At 32.9% G+C, this 20,178-nt stretch overlaps 2 protein-coding genes across 3 annotated transcripts; one reads left to right on the top strand and one right to left on the bottom strand.

The window, feature by feature from the left end:
- Positions 1-174: 174 nt before the first annotated feature.
- LOC107899031 (mitochondrial uncoupling protein 1) lies at positions 175-3,368 on the bottom strand. The gene is made up of 10 exons (XM_016824628.2): positions 3,252-3,368; positions 3,046-3,167; positions 2,319-2,537; positions 2,138-2,216; positions 1,913-2,046; positions 1,719-1,817; positions 1,527-1,631; positions 984-1,058; positions 689-775; positions 175-545 (listed from the first exon to the last, which is right to left on the bottom strand). The coding sequence occupies exons 2-10, from the start codon at positions 3,127-3,129 to the stop codon at positions 510-512; spliced, it is 918 nt and encodes a 305-aa protein (XP_016680117.1). The 5' UTR covers positions 3,130-3,167; positions 3,252-3,368; the 3' UTR covers positions 175-509.
- Positions 3,369-15,720: 12,352 nt separating this feature from the next.
- LOC107899030 (protein SSUH2 homolog) lies at positions 15,721-18,739 on the top strand. Of its 2 annotated transcripts, none has more exons than XM_016824626.2 (7): positions 15,721-15,923; positions 16,025-16,228; positions 16,474-16,540; positions 16,825-17,156; positions 17,392-17,533; positions 17,872-17,997; positions 18,213-18,739. In XM_016824626.2, the coding sequence occupies exons 1-7, from the start codon at positions 15,902-15,904 to the stop codon at positions 18,595-18,597; spliced, it is 1,278 nt and encodes a 425-aa protein (XP_016680115.2). In that variant the 5' UTR covers positions 15,721-15,901; the 3' UTR covers positions 18,598-18,739. The 2 variants fall into 2 exon arrangements, with proteins under 2 accessions (XP_016680115.2, XP_016680116.2); XM_016824627.2 differs by having other exon boundaries at positions 15,749-15,923; positions 16,028-16,228.
- The last annotated feature ends 1,439 nt before the right edge of the window (positions 18,740-20,178 follow it).

Raw genomic sequence — 20,178 nt, 5'->3', positions numbered from 1 at the left:
CTTTTAATAAAAAAAATTGATATTTAAAAAAAAAATTCTTTCCATGATAACAACCTTATTAAATTTCTAAATGAGAAGTGATTAGACACCGTTGGATTCCCCGTGGATAAAAGAAAATTAACTAACCAACACTCTATCCGAATAATGATTTAAAATTAACTATAAACTGGTTAATTAAAAAATAGAAATTTATTTGAAAAAGAAAAAGAAAAAGAAAAGACCAAACTCCATTCGCTCTTCATTGGTATTACTTGCCCTCGATCAGGGAATTATCAATGAAATGATAAATCGAATGGATAACGACAGTTCTGAGCATTAAAAAGAAAAGACTATGGTTTGAAAGTTTCGAAGTCAAAAGATTTCCCCCAGGGCATATCATAACTCGTGTTTATGACATCAATATTAAGAGGGGGAATTGGATTAAATTTATTCTCTGTAAATCTTCAATTTCAATGGCAGTCCCACCTTCAATTCCTTGCTTTGTGGGATTTTGGTTCTTTTTAAGCTCCTTAAGATGACTCTAGATCTCTCACAATTTTCTTTGCCTGTGGAGGAGGGATGAAGAAAGTAATACGTTTTAGCTAAGCAATAAACGTATAATTTTGCATTTATAAACAATCTAAATATGAACCTCACATTTTGAAAGCAATTACAAAACACAATAGGGGACAAATGTCTGCAACTTCACCTGTTCTAAGGTAAGAAACATGATCACATTCCATGATCCTAGCCGTCCGAAATTCGGGATAAAACCCTTGTAAAAAGCCATAGGTCCCTGCAAATGATAAGGGGTGCTTTAAGTTCAATACTTGTCCACATTTAGACACTCACCTGCAGCTATTACCTACTAACTAGCAATTACTATGATTAGAGAAATGAAACCATTGGCCAAATAATCAGCTTTGAAATTTCAATTCATAATTATATTACTAACTACAAGATGCCTAGAAAAGGAGAAACAAGATCAAAGAAAGCAGGCATACATCATTTTTCAAAGTTTTGATAAAACAATCGAGCGTGCTCTTGTAAGCTGAATCTCCCATCATTCTTGACTTAACCTGCAGGGGAGAAAAAGTAAATTAAAAAAAAAAACCAACAAAATTACTTGACTACACCCACTGAAGAAGATGGGATCACAGCACATTCAACCATCTTATAAAGCAAACGATACAGGTTCCTCTGGTTAACTAGGTGAAATGGAAAACAGACCTCAATTCGAATATGCTATGATCTAGACAAACATTACAATAAAACTTCGAATACGGTTATCTATAACTACATTTACATAGAGGGCAAAACATATTAAAATCTCCTCACAATACAGCTGGAGCAATGACAATATATAAAGTTAAACATAATCAACGGAGAAAAGGTGAAATGGCTAGGTAATCACAAACATGCTACATGAACTCATCTTCGCAGAATATCATACTATCATACTAAGTCCATTCTGACCAGAAGATATCAGTAAATATAGTACAAAAAGATTAGAAAAGACAGGCAAAATGTGAACTTTGATGGCTTACCACATCAACTGGAGAACCAATACAGACGGCAAAAAATCCAGCTCCAAGACCAGAAAGGAGATGAGTGACAACATTATCAGTGAATCCAGGGATTTTCAAAATCGTCTGCATAGGAAGATAGACATTAGAGAAAACAAAAAAGGAGCACTCTGAAACAGGAAGCTAAATAACCATGAGCTTTTACTACTATACCTGCTTTACTTGATCGTAGCTTGCAAGTTCAGCAGCATTTATAATAGCATTTCGTGCTATATTGGGTCCAATCCCGGTCCAAAGAGCCTTAACTCCTTCCTAGAGTTGGAAGATCAAGATACAAATAGAAGAGTCAAAAGCAAGTAACAAACTGGACACTTTGGTATCTCTTTACTTCCAGAAAGATACCTAACCTGTCTAGCAATAGTTGAATAAGCATTAAGTGCCCCAGAATAGCGCCTAGGAACTCCAGGAGGTAATCGCCCTTCAGCTTGAAGTCGAACTTTCACAAGATCAGTTGGATTTGCCACTGTAATTCCTAGAGCACCTGTTCAAAGAAAACTCAAGTAGAGCACCTATCTTTCGTAAAATTTTCAGACATAACAAGTAATTCCAGCCAAATTTTCCTTATTCCTTACCAGTTGTAAGGGCAGCAAGTATCTTCTTGGTCAAAGGAACGTCTCCAACGTGATCTTTTCCAACATAAAAATTCTTAACCTGTCACAGTTATAAGTTCATTTGTGAATTGTGATCATGTTGACAAGAAAACAGCAACAAATACAAATGCATTCATTTGAGAGACGAAGATTCAACACCCACAGGCTCATACATCCCAATTCTCAAGCCACCAAAAAGACATTGACGATGTAATCCAGGAATAACACCTTTCCATAGTGCAGCTAAACCTTCTTCTCTAGCAATAGTACCAACTGTACCTAACAAACCCCTGTATTTCGGTAAGGCTGCGGCATCTCCACCAAGAGATTTCTTCTGAAGTTGGAGCCTAACTTTAGCAGTGTCCAAAGGAATTGTACATATCTGCACAATTGAAGTGCACATAAATAATATAACTCGAACTTCCTAATAACACAACATTCCACAATTGATTTGGCAGTGGCCAGATTGTATAACATTTCATACCCTTTTTGCAGTTTTATTATACAGAAGTCAAACATTACTAATATCACATATAAAAATTTTCAAATCCCTCAGTCGAAATTATCATAAAATTAACCCAATTGTTGGAAATGCTGAAAGATTATGAAACTTAACATGAAACATCTCCAAATCAACAACTTCATTAATCCAACGTTTGTTTCACAAACAATAATCTTCAATTGATTCGTCACATCTCAGGACCGAAAATAAAAGTTTCTTGCATACAAATTTACAATCAAATCACCAATCAACATATTAACCTTTTTTTTTCACATTTCAGTCGCCAAAAGCTAAGAACAAGATGCCAAAAAAATCAGAGACTGAGAATACAGAAAAATGGGGATCAAAACAAAAAACAAACAAAAAAAGACAGTATAGAATAAGTTACCTCAGCAAAGCAAGCAGCAAAAGCGCTGCTGGCAAAGGTTCCAGCGAAGGAGATATCGGATTTACCCTTTTGATCAGCCACCATTCTCAATCTCTATCTCTTTTCAGAAGAAATGGCAAGCACTGAACGAAGAACTTGAAATCAAATATCATTATATATATATAAAAAAGGAGGTAAAGAGCAAAACGAAAATGAAAATAAGGTACCTCGGAAAAAGTGATGAGTAGGATTGCGCAATTTGCCAATTGGGTGTGCTGCCTTCCTGTTTTTGAATCTTTTATTGCTTCACGGTTTTGCTTGCTTTTATTTCCTAGGTTTAGTTCTTCTGTCAGTCTCTATATATTTTATATTTTTGCAATTTAGTCCTACTGGTTTCTTTTACTGGTCTGATTTAAAAGTTAAAATGTTGATAACATTGTCCATTAATTCGCATTAAATTTGAATTCTTATTACCAAATTGGGTTTTAATTTCCAATAATGTCACTAATTCAAATGGTTAAAATATGTTATAGGTCTCTATACTCTTCACAAATTTAAAATTTAGCCTCTTTACTTTTTCAGATTTCAAAATTTAGGTCAACTGTTAGCATTATTAAAACTAGTTTCTGTTAAATTTGTCGGTGTGACATTTTGAAATAATAAAAATACTCATTTGGTAGCAATATAGCTAAATGGCGTTGTAATGAACCTGAAATTTAACAAATAATTTGAAGAGTGCTAACAATTAGACCTAAATTTTAAAATCTGAAAAGTAGATTCCAAATTTACAAGAAATACAGAAATGATTCAACTTTAAATTTTAAACCAGTGATTAAGATGTAATTTTAATAAAATTGTAGGAGTAATTCAAAAAAAATCAAAGAATACAAGTAGTAGGAGTAAATAAATTTTATTTTGTACGTATGGCCGCGGAGTGTTGACCTATGTTATTTTTTGATGCATTGGCTTTATTATCTGATTTGAGTGACAGCTAGATCTATAGTCATTACATATTTTAATTAATTAATTAATTAATATATTATAAAATTAAAAAAAAATATTTAAAATCTTCTTTTAGTTAGCAGAGAACAAATTTTAAAATATTCTTGGGTCAGCATTAATTAAATACACTTCATAATTTAATTTTGAAGTAAAAATTTAAATTTATAGAAAAATTTTGTATTTAAAGTTGACTCATTTGCTAAAGATTTTTAGTAATAAATCCATATATAATTTGATGATGATACCAAATATCATCTAATTGCAGTCAAATTTAAATAATTTCAGAAGCATATGGTGGTGAGAAATGTGTAATTATGGTGAGAATGAATACCTGCTGATTTTGTCAGCAATAAAGGACATATGCCTTTGTCATCCACAATGGCTACCGTAAAAGAATAAAGGGAGTCTAGTTAAAAAGCCCTATCCAAGAATATGGTTTTCCACATTCACTACCACATCAGTCTTGTCACGTTAGGTTGTTTAAACTTTTATAGTTGAACACAATGTTTTTAAATCGGATTAATAGTCGAATAAGTAAAGTTATTGATTTGTTAATCTGATTGGTTCAATTGATTTAAATAAAAATTTATGAAAAATTTTAAAAATCGATTCAACAAGTGTATAAACGAATATACTACACTTAGTAGTGCCAACAAAATTGTATATCCAGCGCACCCGCTTTTGGTTCTTATCTAGTTAAACTCATGCACTATGTCGAAGCTCCTTATAGTTTTTATTGTTTGCAAGTCTTTCACTTGAAGCGAGATAGAAGATTAAAACCCCTATGGTTATATTATTTCCAAAGGGCTCCTCAACTATACTTTTTGAGACTTAAATTTGTTCATTTAACTTTCTCCAAAGAATGTTGCACAAGTGGACACTATGATCATTTAGTCCTTCAATTTATAAATAGTCCACCCCTAATTCCTTTTGCATAATCTACAAACATGTACAATTTCGATCATGGCTCCAACTCCTTTGCATCCTTATTCAATATGCATGCTAGACAATCCAATATTCTTAAATGGTTAAAAGTTGAGTTTCTTTGTTGTTCCAAAAAAAATTTTAAATACCAAGATGAGAAAAATGGTCTAGTTTAAGTACTAATTCATAAATTAAGCATTTTTTGGGCGGGGAGGGGTTGTTTACTGTGTTAGGTCTTGTTCTTCATTGCGTTTTTTTTTTGTGATACAAATAAGATTAAACAAAAGCGATTAAACTAACCCCTCAATGGGGGGTTATTCAAAATACACACACCGAGTCTTCTATCACGAACCATCTTAGCTAAAGCATCCGCGATCTTGTTTTCTTCCCTAGGGATGTGTTGAATATACCAATAATGCACTTTTGTCAATAGTTGTTGAATGGCATTTACAGCTTCAAGACTATCTATTTGAATCAAAATACACTTAACTCCTCGATCCAATGCAAGATGTAATCCATCCAAAATGGCCCACAGTTTCACGTCCAAAACAGAACAACAACCCAAATATCTACAAAACCCAAACATCCAAACACCGTTAGAATCTTGTACTAGTCCCCCAACTGAAGCGATATATTTCTTAACTTTAATCGATCCATCAATGTTCAAGCAAATCGAATCACGAGCCAAAGGTGAAGTAGCAAAGAAATGATGAGATTTGTGAGAAGGTGGTTTTGAAGTGATAACTTATTGTCTTGCCCAACTATAAGGGGTCTTGATAATATCGTCTGTACTCCGAGCATTATCTTGAAACACAAAGCAGTTACAGTTCTTCCCAATGCACCAAGATATCATCCCGAAAATGCAAGCCCAGTCAATTCCACCCAAACCAAGAGAGTAGTTATTTTGGATATTATCTACCATCTTCTCATGAATGGGCCCAGAGTAAAAACTGTAACAACCAGTTTTTAGTGAAATTGGAACAGTGGTTTCGGGACCACAAATTGGAGTTTAAAAGAAAATTTATTTTAATATTATTTTATTATCTATATTATGATTGAAATATTTCATGAAAATTTCGTAAAAAAATTTTACTGATTTTATGTCTAATCCGATAAAAATGACCAAATTTCATAAAATGAAAAAGTTGTGTTCTACTAGCTAAAAGTATTAAATAGCTATGGAATTCAAAATTTGAGGTCCTTATATGACAATTAGACCATTAAGTGGAGTTGGTAGATAAGCAAGATGATTCATCCATGGAAATTTAATTAAAGAAAATGATGAAATTGGAAAATAAAAGATGAAAAGATGATAATTTAATAAAAAAAGAAAATATCATCATTTTTCCCAAAATTAAATCCATGGAAACCCTAGCTAAGAGAAAAGAATTCAAGCAAGATTATTTAGCTTAATTTGGTAAGTATTTTTATCCCAGATTGTAATTTTTAGTAATTTTTATATTTCTTTATTTAGCTTAATTTGGTAAGTATTCTCTTATCCCAGATCGTAGTTTTTAGTAATTTTTATATTTCTCATATCGTAATAGCTTAATCTAGCTATCTCGAGGATTAATTTGTAAAGTTATCAAAGTACTAGGGCTTTCTCATGGATGAGTATGCATGAATTATGAAATTTATGGTAGAAAATGAAAGGTTTTTGATAGGCAAACAACTTTTGTAAAGTGAATTTTGATGAAATTATAATTTAGGGACTAAATTGAAAAGATGTAAAATTTATGGAAAAATTCTGATTTTTTAAAATACATGGGCTGTAAATATTATATGTAAAACTTGGCTAGGCTTGGAATAAGGATTAAATTGTATGAATTTTATTTTTCGAGCCTAGGGATGAAATCGTAATTACTCAAAAATATAGGGGCAAAATAGTAATTTTTCATAATATGTGAATTGGATGAAATTGAATGTGAATTTTATTAAATTGAGTTAAGTTTGCTCGTATAGATCTAGATAGACCTAGTTCAGAATTAGATCGGGGAAAACAAAAAGTATCGGAAATAGTCTACGAGCACGAATATTGTCAAGGTAAGTTCGTGTAACTAAATTAAAAATTTATATATGTTAATTGAATTGTATGTATGTGTTTGTATTGTTGTCATGTATATGAAATTGACTACATATCTGACAAAGCCCGATAAATGTCAAGTCCCGTTTGAATAAATGAAAATTCAATGAATACAAGATTTCCCGTATTTGGTTGTGGTTTTGCATATGTTGCGGGTACACCACAGCTCGAAAGAGCGTCCCATTATAACCTCTCTCAAGCTTCCCGTTATATAGCCTGGATAAGCTTCCCGTTATATAGCTCGGATAAGCTTCCCATTATATGGCTCGAGAGAGGACTTCCTGATTATATGCTCTAAAGAGCATTCCCGAATAGAATTGATGTATTACAAATTTGTACACTTCGAGTGTACTACCCGTGTATCTATTGATATTTAATGATTAAACATGCATAATTCTGACATAAGAAAACATGATTTTTAAATGAATTATTTTCCATATATCCCTGAAATACATGGAATTGATATATGTGATTTTCAGATATGGAAAGTTTATGAATATGGAAATCTTGTTACATGATGGGCTCATCCTTGTTTCTTGGAATTCATGTGAATTACATGACTAACAAGTTTGATAAGAATATGTGTTTAGGCTATTAGCTAAATTGTTTTGGATGTATTATATATGCTTACCTTAAATGCAATTGAATGGTAAGTTAATTTCTTGTTATACGAACTTACTAAGCTTTAAAAGCTTACTCTGTTTTATTTTTCTCTACTCTATAGTAATTCAAAAGCTCGTTGGGTTGGAAGCTTGGCGGAGATATCATCACACTATCCATCGGCTCATCTCGGTATATTTAGTAAATTAACTTTGGTTATAATGGCATGTATAGGATAATTTGACCAATGTTGGCATACACATGTTTTGGTTGTAATTAGCTATTGGAATGGATTGTAATGGTCGTGTTTTGATATATATGGTATTGACATGTTTGAGGTATGAATTTGATTATGCATATACACATTTGGTATCTAGGTAAGTATAAGTTTTGGAATGACATAATAATAAATTGCCTATTGGGGTGCCTAAGAGCACATTGGTTGTATGTGTAATATGTTAAATTTAAGACTTGGATTTTGCTTGGTTTAAATGCCTTGAATTGGTTGGTAAATGTGTTAAAATGTTGATGTAGGAGGAAAACAAGTTTGGGTGAGAAATAAGGTTTAGAAATGACCTTATTTTGTTTACACGGGTAGAGACACGAGCGTATGTCTCAGCCGTGTGTGTCACACGGCCTAGCACATGGGCATGTGTTTCGGCCATGTGTTCCTTGCATCTTTAAAATTTCAAAACAGAATGCTCACGTATTTTTACACGGGTAGAGATAGAGACGCGGGTGTGTGTCTTAGCCGCGTATGGCACACGGCCTGGCATACGAGTATGTAACTAAGCCGTGTGAACTCTGTACCTTAATTATGCAAGTTAGTATGCTCACACGGCCTAGCACACGGGCGTCTAACTTGGCTGTGTGACCCAAGTCAGTAATCACCCTAATTTGGACACGGGCTGGGGCACGACTATGTGTCCCTACTTTTGAATACCCACACGGCTTGAGACACTAGCATGTCTCTCGACTATGTGAGACATACGGCCTAGCCACACCGGCATGTGTCCCCTGCACATTAAAAATTTTTTGAAATTTTGTGAAAAATTCTTTAAGTTTTCGATTTAGTCCCGACTTGATTCTAATGCTCATTTTGGGCCTCAAGGGCTCTTATAAGAGACTTTATGATTGAATTCTAATATGAACATTGTATGTCGTGAAATATTTGTTATCTATTCTGTAATCTTTAGTAATACTCTGTAACCCTATTCTAACAATGGATTCGAGTTAGAGGTATTACATTTATTAGTATCAGAGCTACGGTTTAGCCGATTCTTAGACTAACGTAACAAATACGAGTCTAGCTATACATGCCATTATATAACCTATGATAGTGTGATATCTCCTAACCATTTTAAATATGTTTTTCATATAGTAATGTCGTCCAACCGAGCTGAATCCGATGAAGCTGAGAGCAATGCTCAAGCTTCAGTTCAAAGAGTAGCATCTAGTAGTAAAAGGCTCTTATCTGAGGGCCGAAAAGGAGAAGCAAAATAAGTCTTTAAAGAATAAACTGTACTATTTGGCTGAACCAAAAACTATAAAAATTTTATGGTAAGAAGATATGTGAGTCTATTTTCAGGTAAAATTAACGAATCTTAATTTGGATATCTGTAGCTCCTGATAAAAATAATTTAGTGACTCTGACTCGGATAAACAGCTTTGAATATACATGTGAGTGAATAGTGAAATTATAGTTAATGTTGTTTAAGTGTGTTATATACATTAAGGATGTGGAATGGAGAGGAGGAGGTGGGAAATAAATATATGAATATTCTGCTAGTATGGGTTTGCATTACAAATGGTTAATTTGCATGATTTGGGCTCGGGGACTAAATTGAATAAAAGTAAAACTTTAGGGGCAATTTTGGAAAAATGTCAAAAATGACCAAATTGCATGAAATGAGTTATTTTATTAAATGAAAAATTAATTTAGGTCAAGATCGGGTAGAAAATCGAGAAAAATAGAAAATTACCAAAATGCCCTTGTATCTTGGTAATTCTGCATATTAGCCTGGTAAGTTCATATGGCTGAAATTTAATGATTTAATGTTAATTTCATGAATTATATAATGCACGATGAGATAAACTTGTTGATGAAATGAGAATAAAATAAAATTGCGAAAACTGAATAAATGATCAAATTGAGCGGAACGTCGGATTTGAGTACTTCTGATCTGTGACAAGTGATAAATGTGACCTGTGTAAGACCGTGGCAGGACTACGGCTTCAGAAAGTGATAAGTGGTCATACGCAAGACCATAGTTATACTATGGTAATGTGAAAGTGAAGTACTCAATTTTCCGTAACTGTTCCCTAATTTGATTAAGAAATGGTAAGAGACTTATGTGATTGAATTAAAAGATTTATAGATGAATTATAAATATTGAGAAATGAACTATTACCAGTATGCACACGAAATTTATGAAAATGGTAGCACACGAAATATCAAAATAATGAAATGAATGATATATGCCTTTGAAGAAACGATAGGAGAATGATATGTATCATGACATGTAAATGTATGATTATCTTTAATATGTTGATACAAGAAAATTATACATGATGAGTTTTTATGTAATGTGTGCAAGTACACTAACCAGTGTTATTGCTTGATGCTTAGGCAAGTGCCAAGCTATTGGTTGAATAGTAATATGATTATTTAGTGGAAGCATTGGATTGATAAGTATTTAAGTGAAAATATGCTAGTGCTCATGAAAAAGTGGTATGGTTTAAATTATACAAATTCTTATGAAATGACTTATTATGTGATCAATTCAGAAAAAGGCTTTAGTTAAATGCACTAGCTTGTGACTATGGTTGAATGATATGTTTATGACTTGTGTGTCACGCATATGGAATAAGCGTGGAAAGTAAAGAAATGCAAATGAAAATAAAGAAATTATGAAGAGTTAAAGTTATATAAAATCCCACTGAGCTTGAGATAATATATTTTCGGAAGATCGGTTGGGTTGGAAGCTTATTAGAGATATATCACACTATCCATTGTTTCTGATATAATGTATCAATTCATATATTGTTATTGAATTATGATTATGGTGAAAATGAGAATAAAATGAGAATGTTAGTTCAAATTAAGGGATACGCAGGATTGAGTACATATGTTCGGCAACCAGTGATGAATTGACAGATAAGTCCATGGTGGATCCATGGCAAAATGTGAAAAGTAGGTATGGTGTTTCAATGAAGAAAACCATACTGAGTTGTGAAAAGTAGGTATGGTGTTTCAGTGAAGAAAACCATACTGAGTTGTGAAAAGTAGGTATGGTGTTTCAGTGAAGAAAACCATACTGAGTTGTGAAAAGTAGGTATGGTATTTCCGTGAAGAAAACCATACTAAGTTATAGCATTGTGAAAGATTCAAGCAAATTGTGACACCGGGCAAACGATGTACTCAAATCCGTAAGACGATCATTAATTTGACAAGTAACTAAAAGTGCAATTGAAGTTAAAATGTTGGATTATAAGTTGACATCTGGTATTGAGCTCGATTGAGTAAATCCATTATTTGAGATTGTGGTTGGCAGAAAATGTTGCATTATGTATATTGTGAAGAAGTAAAAAAACATGTTAAAAATTTGAAAGTTTTTATATATTAATGAAATTTTATAACTCGATTCAACACGTTTACAAGTGTATGTGTTCTGGTAATGCCTCGTACCCTATTTCGGTGTCGACTACGGGTAAGGGGTGTTACAAATAATTTCTTGTTATACGAACTTACTAAGCTTTTAAAGCTTACTCTGTTTTATTTTCCTTTGCTCTATAGTAATTCGAAGGCTCGTTGGGTTGGAAGCTTGGCGGAGATATCATCACACTATCCATCGGCTCATCTCGGTTTATTTAGTAAATTAACTTTGGTTATAATGACACGTATAGGATAATTTTGCCAATGTTGGCATACACATGTTTTGGTTGTAATTACCTATTGGAATGACTTGTAATGGTCGTGTTTTGATATATATATATGGTATTAACATGTTTGAGGTGTGAATTTGATTATGCATATATGCATTTGGTATCTAGGTAAGTATAAGTTTTGGAATGACATAATAATAAATTGTCTATTAGGGTGCCTAAGAGCACATTGGTTGTATGTGTTGTAACAGCTCGACTCTGGGCCTAGTCGGAACAGTGGTTTCGGGACCACAAATCCGACGAGGGAAAATATGATTATTATTATATTTTCATGGTCTACAATTTCACGGAAAATTTTCGTAAAAATTTCGTTCGAAAATTTCGACGTTTGGGCACTCAATTTAGTCAAAAAGACTAAATTGTAAAAAGTGCAAAAGTTGAGTTCTACATCTTAGAAGTATCTAATTGTTATGAAATTTTAAATTGGAGGTCTTTATGTGGTAATTAGACCATTAGTTAGTTGATGGACAAAAATGGGCATAGAATTAGTGAAATAGATTTTTTTAAGTAAGGGCATTTTAGTCATTTGGTAATTAAATAGAATTAAATGGGAAAAAGATGGCAAAATATGCTCATCTTCTTCATGGTGAACGAAATCAGCAAGGGAGAAGCCATAGTTAGGGTTTTCAAGCTTCCAAGCTCCATAATCAAGAAAGACGAGAAGAATACCTCAAACGGGAAAAAGAGAAAGTAGTGGAGTAAATTGCAAAATTACGATATTTTGCACTGAGGTAAGTAAACATGTGAAATAATGTATTATTTTGATATTATTTGATATGTGTTGAGATTTATTTGAACATAGAATAAATATTTGGCAAAGATCCTAAAAATGTGATTAAATTGGGAAAAGTGGTAAAGTGTTGAAAAACACGGTTTCTGGTTGAACACTCGGAATAAGCCAGATTATATTGAATAACAAGGGGGTTGCTAAGTGCTGATTCCCCCAAGGGGTTGCTAAGTGCTGATTCCCCGACTCTTTGGTGGTTGCTAAGTGCTGATTCCACCATATCCTTGAATGTGAAAGGGGTTGTTAAGTGTTGATTCCCCGAATCACTGGTGGTTGCTAAGTGCTGATTCCACCATATCCTTGAATGTAAAAAGGGGTTGCTAAGTGCTGATTCCCCGAATCACTGGTGGTTGCTAAGTGCTGAATCCACCGATAACGGTTATCATTCCGGGTGTTCAACGAGTAAATTGGGAAGGTGAATATTTATACATATAGTGGACAAGGTTATGGGAGGAATATTGGGTTTGATACTTAATCAACCTATGTATAAGATGGGAGGAAATATCAAAAGTACAAAAGAAACAATTTAAATACAAACCTGTTTCGAACAACAGCAGTTGGGCAACTTTGAAAAATAACCATAAATGGTGGAAAATGAATTGGAGGTTGAATAATAGATGAAATTAAATCTGAGTGAGTCTATTTTCATATGAAAGAAACAGAGGAAGCAAAAGAGTTGTATATTTGGGGATATTTGGATTTATTTGAGACAGGGCTGGATTGATTTCTGAATCCCATGTTCCAACTTTGGAAAATCACCAAAAATTGTATAAAAATAATTATGGCTTGAAATTTATATGCCTGGATTCCTTAATGAGTTTATTTTTAATAGAAATAAACAAGAACATTGTTTGAATTTTTCACATGGAGTTAAGTAAATTTTAGTAAAGGGAGGTCAGAGCTGTCAGGCAGTGAAACAGGGGAAAGTTTAAAGAATAAACTGTACTAATTTGCTAAACCAAAAATTCTGAAAATTTTATGGTGAAAAGGTACATGAGTCTAGTTTCGGGAAAAATTTACGGAATTCAATTTGGAGTTCTGTAGCTCCAGATAAAAATAAATTAGTGACTATGACACAGAAAAACAGCTTGCTGGAAATTGAACAAATAATGAAATTTATTTGTGATTAAAATTATACTATGGTGTAACCTTGTGAGAAATTTATTTATTTGTCATATGTTTACTTACTAAGCTGTATGCTTACTCGTTTTTTATCTTCCCCTTGATTATAGTGACATCAATCAACTCGGAACTTGGGCGGAGTCAGATAATCATCTACACTATCATCAACGCTTGGGTATTTTGCAACTCATATTTTGGAAACATGGCATGTATAGACGACTTTATGTATTATGGCGTAAACAAATATATAGTATGTTTCGGTTTAAAATGTTGATGTTTATTATTAGACAAATTGAGTATGATCATACAACTGTTTTTGGTTGGATTATTGGATTTGTTTGAAAGAGTGATTGAAAACTTGCAGGAGGTTGTATGTAAAAATAAGCAGAAATGCTGTCGAAATTTTTTTAAAAAAAATTAGTAATATCTCATACTCTGTTCCGTTAAGGAATACGGGTAAGGGGTGTTACATGTGTAATATGTTAAATTTAAGACTTGGATTTGTCTTGGTTTAAATGTCTTGAATTGGTTGGTAAATGTGTTAAAATGTTGATGTAGGATGAAAACAAGTTTGGGTGAGAAATAAGGCTTAGAAATGACCTTATTTTGTCCACACAGGTAGAGACACGGGCGTGTGTCTCAACCTTATGTGGCACATGGCCTGGCACACGGGGCATGTGACTTGGCCGTGTGAACTCTGTACCTTAATTATGCAAGTCAATATGCTCACACGACCTAGCACACGGACGTCTAGCTTGGCCGTGTGACCCAAGTTAGTAACCACCCTAATTTGGACACGGGCTAGGACACGGTCGTGTGTCCCTACTTTGAATACCCACACGGCCTGAGACATTGGCATGTCTCTGAACCGTGTGAGACACACGGCCTAGCCACACGGGCATGTGTCCCCTGCACCTTGGAAAAATTTTAAAATTTTGCGAAAATTTCTCTAAGTTTCCGATTTAGTCCCGACTTGATTCTAATGCGCATTTTGGGCCTCGAGGGATCTTATAAGGAACTTAATGATTGAATTTTGATATGAACACTGTATATTGTGAAATGTCTGTTATCTGTTCTCCGTAACCCTATTCCGACAACGAATTTGGGTTAGGGGTGTTACAAAAGTGTTTTTCAATGCAAACGCAAAAGTTAGAATTTGAAAAAAGTACTTTTAAAGTCAAATGATATTTTTAACCATAATTTATAATCCACTGTACCTTATTTAATATTTATATTAAGTATACAATTATTTTCATGATGAAATCTATTTTATAAAAAATATTTAAAATATAATTTATATATTCGAATTAAAATTTTTAAACAATTCATATTAATTGCCTAAAATTTTTTATTAATTATTTTTCAAATATCAAAATATTAATAATATTATTTTCTTATATTTTTTATTGAAATATCATAATATTAATCAACTTTAACATAATTTAAATTTATACTTTTATTTTTTAGTAACATATTTAAAATAAATATTTTATTTCTTAAAATTATTTTTTCACAGTAATATAAAATACTTAAATTTTAAAACAAACTTTTCAAATTACTTTTTAAAAGCAAAAAAAAAATAGTCGTCATTGTTGAACTTGACTTTGTATCTCATTTATGATTAATGAACTTTCGAATAAAAAAATTTCAAAAAGAAAATTCTAGTAAAAAAGGTTAACTTCACAAGACAACCTCAATTTATAACTTAAATTTCAAACTGATCCTTAAACTTCAAAAACTTTTAATTGAGTCCTTAAAGTAGTTGTATCATTTTAATCAGGTCCCATGAGCCTATCTAACATAGAGCATATATAAAACATGTGGATGAAATTGTAAACACTTACATAACTACTAAATGGATAGCTTGGATCTAGTATGTTAAAAAAATAGTCCCCTAAATTTTATTGATAATGTATATTTTTTTCAAACACATGAGATCTAAATTATCTATGCGGTAGGTATACATGTTAACAATTCTATCCATATGCTTTAAATATGTTTCATGTCAAATCTGTATTTGTATTTAATGCCTAAATTGACATTTGGGCTAATGAAAGGAATAGACTAATATAATGTTGATACTTTGGGGACTCAATTAAAATATTTTGAAATTTAAATACTAAATTAAAATCTTGACGATACTTTGGAGATGTTTAGTGGATTAACCCTGAAAAGATAAAACAAAATTGGGCTACCGTATTATTGGGCACAAACCTTACTCAAAATTCACTCACTAGTAGTTTTGGACCCAAACCCATCAAAATCGGAAGCAAACAAATACTCTTCGATGACAAGTACACATTTTGACTTCGGTTCGATGATCTTCTTCAACTTCCTTCCTTGCTAAGGAAATTGCTCCAATTTATCTTCACTTATCCACACCGTTCCAGCTTTGCAATTGCCAAAGAAAAACTATGGAACAGCCTCTTCTCTCAGGTACCCCATTTCCCACTTCCCTTTTATTTCCATTTTCATATTTTTAGATATTTTCAATGATGATCGTAACCGAGTCGTCTTGAATTAATCTTGGATTTTAGAAGAGAAAAGAAGTGAAATTGATGAGAACGAGAGGCTGAGCTCGTATCAGTATGTTGGCAGAACAGGGTCGGTGATTCCAACGGCTTCGTTGGCGGGTACGGATGTTAGCATCGAAGAGATTCGATCAGCCACTTCTTTTTCTACTCCTTACCCGCCATCCATTCATGCTCCTTTGATCAGCTCCCCTGAGCCCCTTCCTAATGGTATCTCCAATACAAGCCACTTCTTTTAGTACATGGTTATTTAGTGTTTCAGTCTCCTTCGTTAAATGGTTTAACTTTTTTGGTTCATAGTTGGGAATTTTTTGAGTGGCTTTAAATTGTCAATATTGGTCTTTTTAGTGGATGCAAGAAAATTAATTCCATAATTAAGCATTGAAATTGAGTTGTCAATGTAGATTTTAAGTTATGAACTCTTTACTGTTGACCGGTTCTATTGTATGTCTCAGAGCAAGCTATTCCTCACCAAAGTCCTTACGCAGCAGATTATGGCGCATACTCCAATGATTTTCAGAGGTATGGCTCGATGAAATTTGGGACTCCCTTGCGTTAATTTGCGGTGTTGTCATATGTTCTTGAATTAGGAGCTAGTGTCACGGACTTAGATTTGCGCAACCCATGACACTAGGACAAATATATAGCAGCAGCATTTTATACTAGTAATATAAAGTATCTCTAAATCTCTGTCTGACCTATTTTCGAACAGATTAGAATGTGTCCTCTAAGTGTGAATTATCAATGTGAATTATTAAGAATTAGGTATTAGCATGTATTGATTAAAATGTGTCATCTAAGTGTAGGCAATTATTGGATGAGGTAGAGATAAGAGAGTTGCTCATCGATCATATCGGTCATCGATGTTGTTGGGGGAGTCACCCTGCTCGTACCTGGAAGATTCATGCTGTTGAGGATTGCAATGTTTATGTGGGAACTCTTGAAACTTTCTTAGAAGAAAGGGAAGTGATAAGAGAAACAGAACCTTACCTTGGTGGTAAAATTGATGGAAAGGATAATACACCTGAACTTGGCATTTGGGAATTGGATTTAAGATCACAATTCCCTGTTCTCTTTGTGCCATACAAAGAAACCCGAGTCAAGATTCCTAATAGTGAGACCATTGAGAAATGTTCAGGTAATACTGCTTAAACATTTGATGTCTTTGGGGTTAAAACTGAAGGATTTAAAATCTTAAATTTTTATAAACACAAAGTTATTTGCGACTTTGATGATCCTTTAGTTCCTTCATATGTCTCTTTCCTGTTATATTAATGCTTTGTGCTTTATTAGTTACACATTTCCTATATGATTCCTGCCTTCATGGTCAGTAGTGCTTAGCTTTGATTTAATGTATAAAGAAAAATCTGCAGATTGTGCAGGACGAGGAGATATTCCATGTGCTACATGCAATGCAGACCAAGAACCTGGATTTTACAAGGAAAATCAGATGTCCCAGTGCCCTGCTTGCTATGGAAGGGGATTAATTGCTCACAGAGACGGATCAGACACCATGTGAGCAGTTTCTACTTTATTTAATTCTACAAAACCTATATTTATTATCCAATATAGTTGGTTACTGGTTCCAACATATGACTAATATGGTTGAGCTAGTACTTCACAACTATGCATTCTTTCAAGGAACCATATTTGCGTGTAATTATCCTTCCTAATTTGCTATCTGGGTGTTCTAAGTTTGAAACTTTTGCCTAATGATCCCATATTGAACTTTGTAAACATTAGTTTGATATTTGGTTTCTTGTTAATTTCTTTTCTTCCGAACATATATTGTTGAGGTATGAGTTCTTTACATGATCCATTTTTTTCACCGATGGTTGATTATATCTCTGCAGATGTACAAAATGTGATGGAAAGGGGAAGATACCTTGTGCAACTTGTGGATCTCGTGGCTTACTTAAATGCAAGACATGCAATGGAAGCGGTTCTCTGTTGACTCGCAAAATTGCTGTTGTTAAATGGTAAGCATGCTTATCTATGTTGGCTGTATAGTTATACGCCGGCACTACTTCTAAGATACTATTGTTGGAAATATTTTCTGTCCACTGAGTCTGATTTAGATGATCAGTGAAACTCAATCTGGAGGGATATTTTAGTGTTATGATCTGTGAAACCAGGATGTATGTAGATGAATTGCATTTGCTTTCTATAAATAGACCCTTGAATTATTTGATAGGAAGACACTTTCAACTCGAAAAGTGAGTGCGACAAGTGGAGCAGCATCGGTTCCAGATGAGATTTTCCATAGGGCCAAAGGAGTTCAGTTATGCAACACTCAGGCATACCAGTGCACCCCAGCCTATTTTGCCGACTCTTTCTTCCTCAACACATTTTCTTCGGATGTTATTGCAGACAGGGCATCTGTACCTCCAACTGCCAGGGTCATATGTGAGAGACATACAATCTCAGTGGTCCCAGTGACCCGTGTCACCATGCGTCATCATCGTCAATCTTTCAGCTTCTACATAGTTGGATACAGCCGGGAGGTGTACCTGAAGGATTACTATCCGGCTAGGTTTTGCTGGGGATTGTGCCCTTGCCTGGAATGGTTGAAGGTGTAAAACATCATGTCTCAAAGTATTTATGCTACCTATACTTGTATGAATTTTGTGTGTGGCTTAAAATAATTAACTTCATTTCTTGCGTTTGAAAGACACCATAGAGTGTAATTTCCATGTGATTATCGTAATTATTTTTGCATTATGACAGTTGGTGTTGTTGATATAAGTTTATTAATTTCTTAATTCCTTTTTTTAGGACTTATTATAAAAATATTAGTTAGAATGAGAAAGCAGAATGTTTGACACGTTAAGGTTTGGGTGGGGAAGACGGTGGTCGGTGGAAATGAAATAAAACCAGACATTCATAAATGGCGTGGCCCCCTCCCATTTCCCTTTAGCCGGTACACATGCATTGATCAATTTTGTCTAAATCTATACCTAATTCCATAGTTTCTTTCTGTTTCTTTTCTTTGCATAAATAAAGGGCTTTTGAGTTTAAACGTAAATATTATAATTTAAAAAGGCACTTATTTATAATATAATATCTTTTATGTAATATTTGATATATAGAACATTATATAAATTGAATTTATGATGGTTATATTCTAATATTTAATTAGATTAGCTTAAGTTTAAATGTCATTTTTATATATTCAAATTAAATCTTATAAATTATTATTATTAATTGCTCAAAAATATTTAAATTTATATTTCATATAATTAGTTATAATAAATTAATCTTTTTATATTTTTACTAAAATATCATTATATTCACGAATTTGAACATTATTTAACTATATATTTTTTACTTTACAACATCATGTCTAGAATGAACATTTTATTTTTCAAAAGCAATATCAAAGTAACTCTAAATTGTTTTATATGAGACCTGTTGACATTTGATAATTATATTGAACACTAAAATAAGAGATAAATCTAAGATACCTAGTGTTGCAAAAGTGGACATATCATTTCGACCTTGGTGGGGCTTTAATCCCAACCCCTTAAGTGTCTTAAAGGGTAAGGACACTACCGCTTGGCTAGGCTATTTTAAGATAAGACATATAAGACATTGGTTGATTGTTCGATCCCTTACAAGCGTACTTTGCATAATTAATACTTCTAACAATACTAACACCTTTTTTGTGAGTTTGCAAGTTGTATTTACATTAACTTCCCTAAAATCCATGAGGCTCTCCCTGAAGTATGAGAGACAAAACTACCCGAGTGAGACAATACCTTTTGTTGAGGATCTAAGACCCTACTACCTTCAACAATTTTGATATATCATTTCAAATTTATTGATATTTTTAGAAAAAATTAATATATGTATATAAGAAATATTCACAAACAATTCAAAAATTCCAAATATAAAACTCTAATAAATAAACTTTACAAATACAATTTATCGTAAAAAAACAAAAAAAATCATCTCATATCTTAAATAATAAAATTATCTCATAAATTATTTTGGTAATTCATTTTACTAATTAAAAATAACAATATATTAAAATTTTATATTAGTATTTGTAGATTATAATTAAAATAATACATTTTTATGAAAAGAGTTGAACGAAATTGAGCCAAAATGCATTTAATTAAAATAATATATGTTTTTAACCTAATTCAAATTGATGGATT

Source organism: Gossypium hirsutum, chromosome D04 (assembly GCF_007990345.1).
Source record: "Gossypium hirsutum isolate 1008001.06 chromosome D04, Gossypium_hirsutum_v2.1, whole genome shotgun sequence".
Lineage (NCBI taxonomy): Eukaryota > Viridiplantae > Streptophyta > Magnoliopsida > Malvales > Malvaceae > Gossypium > Gossypium hirsutum.
The sequence above is the reverse complement of the archived record's forward strand: the minus strand, read 5'-3'. Positions and strand labels throughout refer to the sequence as shown.

What these genes read in the sequence shown, in the direction of transcription:
- LOC107899031 (XM_016824628.2), bottom strand. Translation starts at nt 3,129, where the DNA reads ATGGTGGCTGATCAAAAGGGTAAATCCGATATCTCCTTCGCTGGAACC. An exon ending in TTGGTTCTCCAGTTGATGTG is followed by an intron (nt 1,059 to 1,526) that starts GTAAGCCATCAA and finishes TCTCCCCTGCAG; the next exon opens with GTTAAGTCAAGAATGATGGG. An exon ending in TCAAAACTTTGAAAAATGAT is followed by an intron (nt 776 to 983) that starts GTATGCCTGCTT and finishes TATCATTTGCAG; the next exon opens with GGACCTATGGCTTTTTACAA.
- LOC107899030 (XM_016824626.2), top strand. Translation starts at nt 15,902, where the DNA reads ATGGAACAGCCTCTTCTCTCAG. An exon ending in GGAACAGCCTCTTCTCTCAG is followed by an intron (nt 15,924 to 16,024) that starts GTACCCCATTTC and finishes CTTGGATTTTAG; the next exon opens with AAGAGAAAAGAAGTGAAATT. An exon ending in AGAGACGGATCAGACACCAT is followed by an intron (nt 17,534 to 17,871) that starts GTGAGCAGTTTC and finishes ATATCTCTGCAG; the next exon opens with ATGTACAAAATGTGATGGAA.